The sequence below is a fragment of the Salmo salar genome, chromosome ssa14 (genome assembly GCF_905237065.1).
Source record: "Salmo salar chromosome ssa14, Ssal_v3.1, whole genome shotgun sequence".
NCBI lineage: Eukaryota > Metazoa > Chordata > Actinopteri > Salmoniformes > Salmonidae > Salmo > Salmo salar.
In genome coordinates this window covers 47,786,395-47,801,484 of record NC_059455.1, presented here as the reverse complement: position 1 = coordinate 47,801,484, position 15,090 = coordinate 47,786,395, and the positions used below count along the sequence as shown (strand labels likewise).

The following is a 15,090-nucleotide window of genomic DNA, read 5'->3' as shown; positions in this document are numbered from 1 at the left end:
GTACTACTGGGGTCTGTTAGACAGTCTGTTACCTCACAGTACTACTGGGGTCTGTTAGACAGTCTGTTACCTCACAGTACTACTGGGGTCTGTTAGACAGTCTGTTACCTCACAGTACTACTGGGGTCTGTTAGACAGTCTGTTACCTCACAGTACTACTGGGGTCTGTTAGACAGTCTGTTACCTCACAGTACTACTGGGGTCTGTTAGTCTGTTACCTCACAGTACTACTGGGGTCTGTTAGACAGTCTGTTACCTCACAGTACTACTGGGGTCTGTTAGACAGTCTGTTACCTCACAGTACTACTGGGGTCTGTTAGACAGTCTGTTACCTCACAGTACTACTGGGGTCTGTTAGACAGTCTGTTACCTCACAGTACTACTGGGGTCTGTTAGTCTGTTACCTCACAGTACTACTGGGGTCTGTTAGACAGTCTGTTACCTCACAGCACTACTGGAGTCTGTTAGTCTGTTACCTCACAGTACTACTGGGGTCTGTTAGACAGTCTGTTACCTCACAGTACTACTGGGGTCTTTTAGACAGTCCGTTACCTCACAGTACTACTGGGGTCTGTTAGTCTGTTACCTCACAGTACTACTGGGGTCTGTTAGTCTGTTACCTCACAGTACTACTGGGGTATGTTAGACAGTCTGTTACCTCACAGTACTACTGGGGTCTGTTAGACAGTCTGTTACCTCACAGTACTACTGGGGTCTGTTACGAAGGAAGGAAGGAAGGAAGGAAGGTATGTCTAACAGAGTGAGGGAGGGAGGGACAGAGGGATAGAGGAAGAGGGGGAGCTAAGATTTACAAAAGGGGCAGAGAGACAGAGAAAGGAGTGTAGGAGTGAGAGGAAGAGAGAAGATTGGGAGAGGTAGTAATATTTAAAAAGAGATGTCAGGCTATGTGATGAATTGCCAGTCTATATGGGTTGTTCCACCAAATCAGTGCCCTTTGATATTTTAAGTAGAAATTGTGAACCAATATTACATTTTAAAAGCTTTTTATATTAATTGAAGTACCCTTTAATATAGACCACATGGAGAAGTCAATACGTCTGATTTGTAATATCAATAAAGACGTGTCCCTCTGTGATTTCTAGGAAGATTTTAACCCATTTTGTCACGCCCTGACCAGTAAAGGGCCTATTTGTTATTGTAGTTTGGTCAGGACGTGGCAGAGGGTATTTGTTGTACATGTTTTTGGTTATGTGTTTATATAGAGGGTTATTTTGTGTAGAGTGTTTCTGGGTTTAGTTGTGTATCTATGTAGAAAGGGTATTTGATTTAAGTGGTTCGGGGTTTATGAGATATGTATTTATGTAAGATGGGGTGTTTGATTTAGGTGTTCCGGGTTGTTGGGTATGTTCTTGAATTGTATTTCTAGGGGGCTGATCTAGTGTTATATTTCTGTGTTGGCCTGGTGTGGCTCTCAATCAGGAACAGCTGTACATCGTTGTTGCTGATTGAGAGTCATACTTAGGTCACCTGTTTTCACCTGTCAGTTTGTGGGAGATTGTGCTTGTTTAGCTGTGTGCCTGACAAGACTGTCCAGTTCGTTTGTGTTTTGTATACGTTTATTGTGTTTTTCCTTCTTCAACAAAATAAAAAGAAGATGAGTATATATTTTCCCGCTGCGTCTTGGTCTTTACCCTACGACACCCGTGACACATTTAAACCCAACATTTCCAACAAGTTTTCACCATCATTGTAAAGCCCTAGTTATTTTGTTATTTTGACAATGTTATTTCTGAAGATTACTAATTATTTAACGTGATTAGTGATTAATGTGCACGTCTGTCCCTATTATGTCAACTGAACTCTTCTTTTAAAATGGTGAAACTTCTACATTTTTAAAAACATTTTTACAAAGAAACATTCAACATCTAATAGTGTAAAGCAGGTGAGCTGGTCCTGTTATCAGGTGAGCTGGTTCTTTTATCAGGTGAGCTGGTTCTGTTATCAGGTGAACTGGTTGTATTATCAGGTGAGCTGGTTCTATTATCAGGTGAGCTGGTTCTATTATCAGGTGAGCTGGTTCTATTATCAGGTGAGCTGGTTCTGTTATCAGGTGAGCTGGTTCTGTTATCAGGTGAACTGGTTCTATTATCAGGTGAACTGGTTCTATTATCAGGTGAACTGGTTCTATTATCAGGTTAGATGGTTCTATTATCAGGTGAGCTGGTTCTATTAACAGGTGAACTGGTTCTATTATCAGGTTAGATGGTTCTATTATCAGGTGAGCTGGTTCTGTTATCAGGTGAGCTGGTTCTGTTATCAGGTGAGATGGTTCTATTATCAGGTGAACTGGTTCTAGTATCAGGTGAACTGGTTCTATTATCAGGTGAACTGGTTCTAGTATCAGGTGAACTGGTTCTATTATCAGGTGAACTGGTTCTATTATCAGGTGAGATGGTTCTATTATCAGGTGAACTGGTTCTATTATCAGGTAAACTGGTTCTATTATCAGGTTAGATGGTTCTATTATCAGGTGAACTGATTCTATTACCAGGTGAACTGGTTCTATTATCAGGTGAACTGGTTCTATTATCAGGTGAACTGGTTCTATTATCAGGTTAGATGGTTCTATTATCAGGTGAACTGGTTCTGTTATCAGGTTAGATGGTTCTAGTATCAGGTGAACTGGTTCTATTATCAGGTGAACTGGTTCTATTATCAGGTGAGATGGTTCTATTATCAGGTGAACTGGTTCTATTATCAGGTGAACTGGTTCTGTTATCAGATGAGCTGGTTCTATTATCAGGTGAACTGGTTCTATTATCAGGTGAACTGGTTCTATTATCAGGTTAGATGTTTCTAGTATCAGGTGAACTGGTTCTATTATCAGGTGAACTGGTTCTATTATCAGGTGAGATGGTTCTATTATCAGGTGAACTGGTTCTATTATCAGGTGAGCTGGTTCTATTATCAGGTGAACTGGTTCTATTATCAGGTGAGATGGTTCTATTATCAGGTGAACTGGTTCTATTAACAGGTGAACTGGTTCTATTATCAGGTGAACTGGTTCTAGTATCAGGTGAGCTGGTTCTATTATCAGGTGAGCTGGTTCTAGTATCAGGTGAGCTGGTTCTAGTATCAGGTTAGATGGTTCTATTATCAGGTGAGCTGATATATATAAATATATATAAATAAATATATATATATATATATGTTTATATATACACTGCTCCAAAAAATAAAGGGAACACTTAAACAACACAATGTAACTCCAAGTCAATCACACTTCTGTGAAATCAAACTGTCCACTTAGGAAGCAACACTGATTGACAATACATTTCACATGCTGTTGTGCAAATGGAAATTATAGGCAATTAGCAAGACACCCCCAATAAAGGAGGGGTTCTGCAGGTGGTAACCACAGACCACTTCTCAGTTCCTATGCTTCCTGGCTGATGTTTTGGTCACTTTTGAATGCTGGCGGTGCTTTCACTCTAGTGGTAGCATGAGACGGAGTCTACAACCCACACAAGTGGCTCAGGTAGTGCAGCTCATCCAGGATGGCACATCAATGCGAGCTGTGGCAAGAAGGTTTGCTGTGTCTGTCAGCGTAGTGTCCAGAGCATGGAGGCGCTACCAGGAGACAGGCCAGTACATCAGGAGATGTGGAGGAGGTCGTAGGAGGGCAACAACCCAGCAGCAGGACCGCTACCTCCGCCTTTGTGCAAGGAGGAGCAGGAGAAGCACTGCCAGAGCCCTGCAAAATGACCTCCAGCAGGCCACAAATGTGCATGTGTCTGCTCAAACGGTCAGAAACAGACTCCATGAGGGTGGTATGAGGGCCCGACGTCCACAGGTGGGGGTTGTGCTTACAGCCCAACACCGTGCAGGACGTTTGGCATTTGCCAGAGAACACCAAGATTGGCAAATTCAGCACTGGCGCCCTGTGCTCTTCACAGATGAAAGCAGGTTCACACTGAGCACGTGTGACAGACGTGACAGAGTCTGGAGACGCCGTGGAGAATGTTCTGCAGCCTGCAACATCCTCCAGCATGACCGGTTTGGCGGTGGGTCAGTCATGGTGTGGGGTGGCATTTCTTTAGGGGACCGCACAGCCCTCCATGTGCTCGCCAGAGGTAGCCTGACTGCCATTAGGTACCGAGATGAGATCCTCAGACCCCTTATGAGACCATATGCTGGTGCGGTTGGCCCTGGGTTCCTCCTAATGCAAGACAATGCTAGACCTCATGTGGCTGGAGTGTGTCAGCAGTTCTTGCAAGAGGAAGGCATTGATGCTATGGACTGGCCCGCCCGTTCCCCAGACCTGAATCCAATTGAGCACATCTGGGACATCATGTCTCGCTCCATCCACCAACGCCACGTTGCACCACAGACTGTCCAGGAGTTGGCGGATGCTTTAGTCCAGGTCTGGGAGGAGATCCCTCAGGAGACCATCCGCCACCTCATCAGGAGCATGCCCAGGCGTTGTAGGGAGGTCATACAGGCACGTGGAGGCCACACACACTACTGAGCCTCATTTTGACTTGTTTTAAGGACATTACATCAAAGCTGGATCAGCCTGTAGTGTGGTTTTCCACTTTAATTTTGAGTGTGACTCCAAATCCAGACCTCCATGGGTTGATAAATTGGATTTCCATTGATTATTTTTGTGTGATTTTGTTGTCAGCACATTCAACTATGTAAAGAAAAAAGTATTTAATAAGATTATTTCTTTCATTCAGATCTAGGATGTGTTGTTTAAGTGTTCCCTTTATTTTTTGGAGCAGTATATATATATATATATATATATATATATATATATATATATATATATATATAACTTATATATATATATACTTATATATATTTACTTTTACTTTCAATCGCTCCCTCACTGTTGCACACAACAAATGTTTTTTTCATGGATGATTTAAGATTCAATCATCAACCCTGTTATTTTATTTGGCACTTAATAGGCACTTACTATGGTAATACTTTTCTTTACATCTTGAGATGTGCTCTTTATGACAGAATGTTAAAATTAGTTTGAAATCAAACGTTTTTTTGGACTAAGTTAAACCACTCAAAAGGCACCCAATTGGTGGAACAACCCATATGACTTAGGATCTACTCGTCCATGTAGGAGAGGAGAGGAGAAGAAGAGAAGAGAAGAGAAGAGAAGAGAAGAGAAGAGAAGAGGAAGACTTGAAGAGTGGTGAAAGAGTCACATTCATAAGTGTTACTCAACCCACAGATAGACATGATTCCATGATAGCAACGGTGGACAAATAAGTATTTTTCCTTCATCTAAAGTCTTTACCACTAGAAAGTCATGAACAGTAGACGTTGATGTTTCAGCAACTGCTCACTTCAGCACGATCTCAGTTTATATCAATACAATTTTTAAATAATGACTTGACATGCTAAATACTCAGGGGAGAGTTTTGTCGGATTCCATAGTCAGGATTTCCCTGCTTTAGGCAGTACAAGGTTTTGAAAATCTATAAAATCACCTTGTATTTGTCACCTGCCCCAAATACAACAAGTGTAGACTTTACATTGAAATGCTTACTGACATTCCCAACAATGCAGTTAAAAAGTAAGAAAATTAACAATTAGATCAAAAGAAAATAGATAGTTGGGGTGATTGATTGAAGTACTATGCACATGTAGATCAAGGGTGAAAACTCACACACAGCTATAACCTGCCCATACAGCCTATAGTGAACCAACTCCTAATGGAAAAACATCCGGCAACCCATTCATTAATGATAAACTATAGGCTACAGAACCAACCAATTCATGAATGATAAAATATAGGCTACAGAACCAACCCATTCATGAATGATAGACTATAGGCTACAGAACCAACCCATTCATGATTGATAGACTATAGGCTACAGAACCAACCCATTCATGAATGATAGACTATAGGCTACAGAACCAACCCATTCATGATTGATAGACTATAGGCTACAGAACCAACAAATTCATTAATGAAAGACTATAGGCTACAGAACCAACCCATTCATTAATGATAAACTATAGGCTACAGAACCAACACAATTCATGAATGATAGACTATAGGCTACAGAACCAACCCATTCATGAATGATAGACTATAGGCTACAGAACCAACCCATTCATGAATGATAGACTATAGGCTACAGAACCAACCCATTCATCCATTAATAAAATAAGCAATACCGTATAACTTCATTCTTTAATTCTTTCAACTTCATGCACGGCTAAACAGAGGATGACCAAAAACATAAATCTTGAATTAGCGAGGGAAAATTGCTGTATAAAATGCATCCGTATGCAAAAACTGTGACTGTAGGCTACAGAACCGATGACTTCGACTTCAGTACATGGCTGTCATTGGAAAGAGTAGAGAAAGAAGTTTCGGTGGCCCGGACCAGACAGGTTAGTGCAGTCAGTGTCCATATCTCTAAATCATCTGTGAGCAGCAGGCCAACACAAAGCACACACTGAGCACATTTCCCCCAGCCTCAGCTCTGCTCTGCCTCTACTCTTCTCTCCATTACAGCTCCAACACCTGCTTAGACAATAAATAATACAATTAATTAAAACAATTAATACAAATTAAACAATAAGGTGTGGCTAGGAGTTACGTTTATACCTGCACTATAACATGCTTAACTTCTTCAAAATACTGCTATCTTGTTCCTAAGAGGCTCCCGAGTGGTGCATCATCTCAGTGCAAGAGGCGTCACTACAGTCCCTGGTTTGAATCCAGGCTGCATCACAACCGGCCGTCATTGTAAATAAGAATAAAAGGTTAAATAAAATAAATAAATAAAAATAAAAGAGGGTATAGTTTCTCAAAATACCGGGGCAAACTTCCTGCTTACAGGAAACGTCAAAATTAAAATCTACCTACCAATAACAATGGGGAAAATGGATACAGTTACATATCGGGATATCATTTTTTTAATGATATATCGCATCGCATCGTTTTGACAACGTCGCAAATATTATTTTGGAGCTAGTTCGCTATACCTGAACCAAAACGCCAGTATTTTTCCTTCATAGCTTGTTCTCCATCTTCTTTTTAAATAGGGAACTCATTTATTTTTCATCAGTTTATTTCCCTGACTGATCAAATACTCGTTTCTCATGTCTCTCTTGTCCCTCTGAAGCAGACATACAGTATGGTGAACAATATTGTTCGGAACATCGAAAATCGCAATTAAATCACAGTATCGAATCGCAATACATATAGAATTATGAGAATGGCAATACATATCGTATCGCCACCTAAGTATTGTGATAATACCGTATCGTGACGTCCCGTATCGTGACGTCCCATATCGTGACGGCCATTCCCAGCCCTACCTACGATGAGTACCAGCATTAGTTATTACCAATACGGACATGCTTCGAAACCAACGAACCAATAGTTTATAACGTTGACACGGTTCAACACACTGACGCTCGATAGTTAGTAAGACATCAAATCTGATCCTTTTTACACACCTTGTTATTAAGACAACACAGGACCATAAGCACAGCATTGAAATCAATGCCTGCACCTCATGTGTTTTCTCTGTAGTAAACCCTGATTGATGTACAGCATTGTGATTGTCAGTCATTCATTTACAGTGGCCTGGTCTGGTCTATGTTATCCTCTATAATCTTCACTGACTTCCATTTCCTGTCCGCGGAAACGCCTAACGCGTGTTTACTGACAATCTCTAATTGGTCGTCATGGTGACGAGCTAAGAGCAATCACATCAAGTGTACAGCGTCTTCTGCCAGCTGCACCTCTGGGGGTCAAATGTCACAGGCAGCGGTCCAAAATGGAAACCAATGGTAGGACCACAAGCCAGTCAGAAATATGTGTTGTTCTAAGGTAATTCACTGATTAGTAATACTGTATTTTTCACCAAACAGGTCCTCTATCTAACACCTTCAAGGCTTAACTGAATCCTTTCATATTGTACACCTAGTCTACTTTACTACTCAAATATTTTCCCACTTCAATAGCTTCATATTAGAAGACAGGACAACGACCGCATTGTTCACTGTGTTACAATTGTACTTTGACAGTAATGAGTTGCAATAGAGACAACATATTTGTCTCAATTCCATGATATTACTCATAATAACAAACATGCTTAACGGATTGGGTTTGCTGGTCTCGTTCAACAGCTGCATTTGAGAGCGCTTTGTCTACCTTGGGAAGGGCTGTGCTGCAAGAGTTTGGCAAAATGGCAACAACAACAACAAAAAATAAAAGAAATAACTGGATGGCAAAGACCTTTTCTGAGCCTGGATCGTCGATCACTACACTACAACCAACACCATTCTATTAGAGGTGGGTTTCACTCTGCCTTTGGACAAAATGTGACTTTCTTTTCTGGCTGTTCGTTAGTGCGCAGTTTGGCTACACAATTAGCCAGACTGCAATCAACAAACCCGAGTCTATTACAGTTGAAGTGGAAATGTTTACAGGTGAATAAATACAGTGTAGCTCTCGTCTCCATCCAACATGGCACCCTAATCCCTTCATAGTGCACTGATTTTAACCTGAGCCCTATAGGGAAGGGTGCCACTTGGCAGCCCTAGTCTCTTTTTGCTCAGGCCACCACTGCTATAGCATGCAGCTAAAGAGTTCTGATGGAAACCAACCGCCTTCCAACGTGCCAACTGCCCCTTGGGACAAACAAAATAATTTGCTCTTCTTCTTGTTTCTAAACAGAGAAAATGAGCCCAAATGTTTCTATAATTCCACTATGTTTAGCATAATTTACGTTCAAACAAAGAACACCCACATCAGTTCGAAACCTGGCCTCAAACCAGCATAAAAAATACCTGTGGTGGTGAGAGTCTTAAGGCTAATGAGCTAAATGCTAACCTTTCACTTGGAGTGTATGGTTAAATGCAAAAATAGCTGTCTAGCTGTCCATACATGCAGGCACTGTATCTGGGCTTAGTGCTTGAGCCTAATTGAGAACCAATAACAGGAAAAAGCTGAACTTCGAGAATTATTAACTACATTTATTAGACAGTCATTAGGCTACATGTTCTGTCCTCTTTCAACCCTGGATTAGCTTCAACTAGCGATAGCTAGCTATCATTAAGATGTGGATGAAACCAACTGAGGAAAAGAGGGATTACAGTCTTCTGACCTGGAGGCACATGTCTAAACAGTCTGTTTCAGTCACCATGACAATCCTGATGTTCACATCAAAGGCTGGGACTATTGTCTCGTCAGATAGCAGCATAGCATAGCATAGCATAGCATGCTGCTCATAGTTTCCATAGGCCTCACAGCTACCTGTCTGTGGTAAAGCTGGGTTAACAGCTAAGGAATATTATCAGTTGTCTGTTATTAGGAGTTATGAAAACTATACAGGTCCATTTGCGGATATCGTTACATCATTTCTGAACGCCTCCAAGATAGATGTGATCCCGAGTGGCGCAGTGCGAGAGGGGTCACTACAGTCCCTGGTTTTAATCCAGGCTGTATCACAGCAGTGTAAGGCACTGCATCTCAGTGCAAGAAGTGTCACTACAGTCCCTGGTTCAAATTCAGGCTGTATAACAGCCGTCTAAGGCACTGCATCTCAGTGTAAGAGGTGTCACTACTGTCCCTGGTTCGAATCCAGGCTGTATCACATCCGGCTGTGATTAGGAGTCCCATAGGGCGGAGCACAATTGGCCGGCCTATTGTTGTCCGGGTTTGGCCATGGTAGGCTGTCATTGTAAATAAGAATGTGTTCTTAACTGACTTGCCTAGTAAAATAAAAATTACATTTAAACATATCAAATAAATATCAAGTCATTGTTAAAATGGAACATTTATATTTCTTAAAGCTGGGTTTACTGCTAAGGTACATTGTCAGATGTTCAGTGTGATGTAATACGAGCTGTACTGGTCAATTTGCTCTTTAATGTATGCTAGGAATGGATGGCATGAAATACTTCCTGGGTGCCTCAGAGATACATTGTTCAGGCCTTCTATCAATTAAATTCAGAATTCCTATTTCTTGACTTTCTGAAGTTTTACACCGCATGAATTACCCCCCCCCACCCCCCACCCCGTAATCCTTATACTCCGATGACTCAAAAACGAGGAAACAGAAACTCACTGACAGCTACGTCACACGTCACAAACAACCTCCCATATCAACAAATAAAGATAGAAATATAAGTTATAGAAGCTATCCTTATGCTCCCTCATATTAACGGTCATATTTAAGACTCCCATGCAGACTGTTGTCGGATTTCTTCCACAAAAAAGTCACACCCAACTGCCATTTTCCCTTAATACAGTCCAGGGCTCTACCCAGGCGCAGAAAGCCAAGTACTCCTGTTATATGGTCTATAAAACTTTTCACCATTTATGAAAGAATCGTATGAAAAGAGCAAATAAAGAAACTGGTTTCTGAAGACACAATTAACTTTACGACTCCTAACATTACTCACTGTCAGTAGGTTCCAATGCATGCTGGTATCACTGAGATCGGTTATAAAACATAATCTGTCCAACTGATTAACAAAAACTTCAGCAGCAGTGGATTCTGTGGTTGTCACCACAGACAACACCACATCTGTACATGAGCATGAAGCTAATGTGAAATCTAGGGTAGGACGTCTTTATAAATAAGAATTTGTTCTTAACTGACTTGCCTTTAAAATAAAGGTAGAAATATATATATATATATATTAAAAAACAACAACATAAAATCTTTTGTCAAGTTCAAGAGAAACAAATAATCAATATTTTATGTACAAAGGTGATCCAAACTATTTTACATAGGTGATCCAATCTATTTTACATAGGTGATCCAATATATTTTACATAGGTGATGCAATATATTTTACATAGGTGATCCAATCCATTTTACATAGGTGATCCAATATATTTTACATAGGTGATCCAATATATTTTACATAGGTGATCCATCCATTTTACATAGGTGATCCAATATATTTTACATAGGTGATCCATCCATTTTACATAGGTGATCCATCCATTTTACATAGGTGATCCATCCATTTTACATAGGTGATCCAATCCATTTTACATAGGTGATCCAATATATTTTACATAGGTGATCCAATCCATTTTACATAGGTGATCCAATATATTTTACATAGGTGATCCAATATATTTTACATAGGTGATCCATCCATTTTACATAGGTGATCCAATATATTTTACATAGGTGATCCAATATATTTTACATAGGTGATCCATCCATTTTACATAGGTGATCCAATATATTTTACATAGGTGATCCAATATATTTTACATAGGTGATCCAATCTATTTTACATAGGCGATCCAATCTATTTTACAAGAGAGACCTGTCCCAAGAAGGCAGCAATCCAACATGTATTGCATACCACAGGTACATACATAAAATCCCCAGAACAGCAATGGCCAATGTCCTCTTTACCTCAAAGACCTGTCCCAAGAAGGAATAAATTCAAGATTCATTGTAAAACATACCAAACGAATACAGCGTCATAGCAAGCAATGGTCATCGTCCTTACCTCAAAGACCTCTTCATCCAGAATCCTGGTTCCGAACACAGTGATGCCGTCAGTGTTGATGGCTGCCCCGTCGCTCCTCTTCAGTGGCCTGCTCAGCTTCTTCTTACAATCCACAATGATGGTCACACTCTTCTTCTCCACACTGATGGCCACGCGATGCCATCTACACATGGACAGAGGAGGGAGTGGGTTAGAGAAACATGAGAGATTTGGGGAGAACATGAAACGTATGAAGTGTATTTGTTGCTTGTTGAACACTACAACCTGAGCACAGGTTGGACATTTGCAGTCTGGTGTAGTCAGAGATAATCTACAGTCTGGTGTAGTCAGAGATAATCTACAGTCTGGTGTAGTCAGAGATAATCTACAGTCTGGAATAGTCAGAGATAATCTACAGTCTGGTGCAGTCAAATATTATCTACAGTCTGGTGTAGTCAGAGATAATCTACAGTCTGGAATAGTCAGAGATAATCTACAGTCTGGTGCAGTCAAAGATTATCTACAGTCTGGTGTAGTCGGAGATTATCTACAGTCTGGTGTAGTCAGAGATAATCTACAGTCTGGTGAAGTCAGAGATAATCTACAGTCTGGTGAAGTCAGAGATAATCTACAGTCTGGTGTAGTCAGACATAATCTACAGTCTGGTGTAGTCAGAGATAATCTACAGTCTGGAATAGTCAGAGATAATCTACAGTCTGGTGTAGTCAGAGATAATCTACAGTCTGGTGTAGTCAGAGATAATCTACAGTCTGGTGTAGTCAGAGATAATCTACAGTCTGGTGTAGTCAGAGATAATCTACAGTCTGGTGAAGTCAGAGATAATCTACAGTCTGGTGTAGTCAGACATAATCTACAGTCTGGTGTAGTCAGACATAATCTAAAGTCTGGTGTAGTCAGACATAATCTACAGTCTGGTGTAGTCAGAGATAATCTACAGTCTGGTGAAGTCAGAGATAATCTACAGTCTGGTGAAGTCAGAGATAATCTACAGTCTGGTGTAGTCAGACATAATCTACAGTCTGGTGTAGTCAGACATAATCTAAAGTCTGGTGTAGTCAGACATAATCTACAGTCTGGTGTAGTCAGAGATAATCTACAGTCTGGTGTAGTCTGAGATAATCTACAGTCTGGTGTAGTCAGACATAATCTACAGTCTGGTGTAGTCAGAGATGTCAGAGAGATGCCAAGAAATGTGAAAACTAGGTTGTTCTTGATAAAGATAATTTGCTCTTAGAAAGATTACTAGCTATGATAAAACTCACTCTACTTTACTTTAAGGCCTGGAAGACAGATACATACCAACGCTACATTTCATTTTGCTGTAGACAATTGCTCCAGACACGTTTTCGCTAAATGTTTCATATTAGCAAAGACCTCACTGTCAGAATATTCATTTTAAAGTTAAGTAATTTATGAAGCTCTGTTATTTTGATGGTTTATTGCAAATCAACAGTGCAGACAGCTGTAAATAATTTGGCAAAAACAGTCTGTCACCAAAATGCTGCCAAATAAATAATTGGGCAACTCAAAAGACAGCCATCTTGCAGTTATATTCCTTATGTTATCAATCACTAAACAATGAAGTATATAAATCGAATAATTGTTCATTTTCAGTGGTTTGCTTGGGTCTGCTGAGAAGCCTTAAATACATTATAGAGAATCCAGAAGACTCAGATCTGGTCGGCCATCTTGTAAAATATGTCTTGTGTGGAGTGTATCAACAGTAAGTACGCGGTAAGGCCACAGACCCTCTCATAGACACCCAGAACACATGAGTCAGTCATGGTCACATGATAAGGTAGGCCCCACCTGCGAACTTCAAAACTAGTTTCTGCCCTCGACCCAAGAGAGAATTTCCTCTTGGTCTAAGACATTGCTTGATCCCGTGGGAGACCCGGGTTCATATCCCGTGGGAGACCCGGGTTCATATCCTGTGGGTTACAGTACTTGTATAACATCGCGGCTTAGTGAAAGGCCAAACTTCAGTTACTTGCCAGAGGAAAGAGTAACCCTTAAGCTAACCAAACAGCGCCTAACCTTACCTGAACCCAAACCTTGTCCGTAACAGAAAAGGCCTTGCTTTGTGATACAGTAGTGATGAGATTCTCAGGTGTCTCAGACTTCACTTACTTGCCGTCAGCGAGGTTGATGGATCTGAACAGTGGGTAATTCTCTGGGGAAGGTTTCCCATGTTGGTCTTCGTACACGAAGACAGGGGAGCGTCCCACCTCCACACCCAGCTGCTGGACCCCCTTCTCATTATACACAGACAGCAGGAAAGACTGGCTGCCTGCCTTGGGCTTGATGGTGAACATCACTGAGAAGTCCTCTGGGAACACTCCTCCTGGTGAGAGAAAAAAATAACAGTTTCATTATTTATTTGATTGGTTCTGTTTATTTAGATACACATTAGCTGTTACATTGTCCAACTCCTGGATAATCATCAATGTGTAGGGTCAGAAGTGAAGATAGTAGAAGAATTAGATTAGAGGTGGGTGCAGTAATATGACATCATCATACATGCTGAGAGACTTCCTGAGAAGTCCTCTGGGAACACCCTCCTGAAATAGATAGGACAGGTTAGCTACAGTAGCTTAGCAATATGACGTCATGATAGACAGAAGATATAGAGAGGTTAGAGGTGGACGCAGTAATATGACATCATCAAACACAGGATCGTTAGAGAGGTTAAATGTGGACGCGGTAATATGACATCATCAAACACAGGATCGTTAGAGAGGTTAAATTGTGGACGTGGTAATATGACATCATTATACACAGAAGTGTCATGCCGTGTTCAAAACAACTGGGAACTCTGAATAATACGAGTTAAAATCATGACGTCAGGGATCTTCAGGTCGGATAGTCGGAGCTCTAGGACTAGGCCCAAGTTCCTGAGTTGAAATTCTGAGTAGGATGACCGTTTTAAATAGACTTTTCCCAGTCAGAGTAAATTTTTTCCCAGACTTGTCAGTTGATTTGAACTCGCCATCAGAGACAATATAGGTGGACGCAGTAATATGACATAATTTAGCTCAGAAGAGTTAGAATGGTTCGAGGTGGATGCGGTAATATGACATCATCATATATTCTGGGAGACTTCCTGATAATATACAGTACATGATCAATAACAGAATTCAAGGCTTGTCCTTTTTTCCCCACCCATCCTTGAGGTATGCCCACAATAAAATGATCATGTCCATCTCATGGACTGTTAGCTCTTTCATCCATATATTTGTCTATTTACTTGACAGGGGTTATTTTACCCCAGCTACATCCCTTAGTCTACTAGACAACGTGGAAGGGTAAGGCTGTTAAAATTACAGATTGTGCCTTTAATTGTATCCCATATATTAGATAAAAATAACTTAACCCCCAGTTTAAATGTGACCTCTGTTGCCGGGTACTTTAAGAATTTATAACAACAGCTGGTTAATCTTGAAAGAGTCAGAAGTGATCTAATCGCACATACATTTTACGAGACGTGTGAAAGATAACATTCCTGTAAGGAGTGCGTACTGGCGGCAGAGGAGGCGCAGGAGAGCAAAGACTGTGTTACAACGGCGCAGTTTAATAATAAAAATCACCGTGAACAAAACAATA

At 40.7% G+C, this 15,090-nt stretch overlaps 1 protein-coding gene across 2 annotated transcripts in view; it reads right to left on the bottom strand.

Annotated features, from left to right (window-relative positions):
* LOC106569492 (collagen alpha-1(XI) chain) overlaps nucleotides 1-15,090 on the bottom strand; it is a 177,051-nt gene that overhangs the window by 140,347 nt on the left and 21,614 nt on the right. For both annotated transcript variants that reach the window (XR_006758848.1, XM_045694502.1), the window contains exons 3-4: nucleotides 13,618-13,831; nucleotides 11,488-11,650 (exon numbers count right to left, since the gene is read on the bottom strand). Coding sequence is in view for 1 of the 2 variants with exons in the window: in XM_045694502.1 (XP_045550458.1) it covers nucleotides 11,488-11,650; nucleotides 13,618-13,831 (377 nt within the window). In the remaining variant the exon portion in view is untranslated. The remainder of the gene's footprint in view (nucleotides 1-11,487; nucleotides 11,651-13,617; nucleotides 13,832-15,090) is intronic.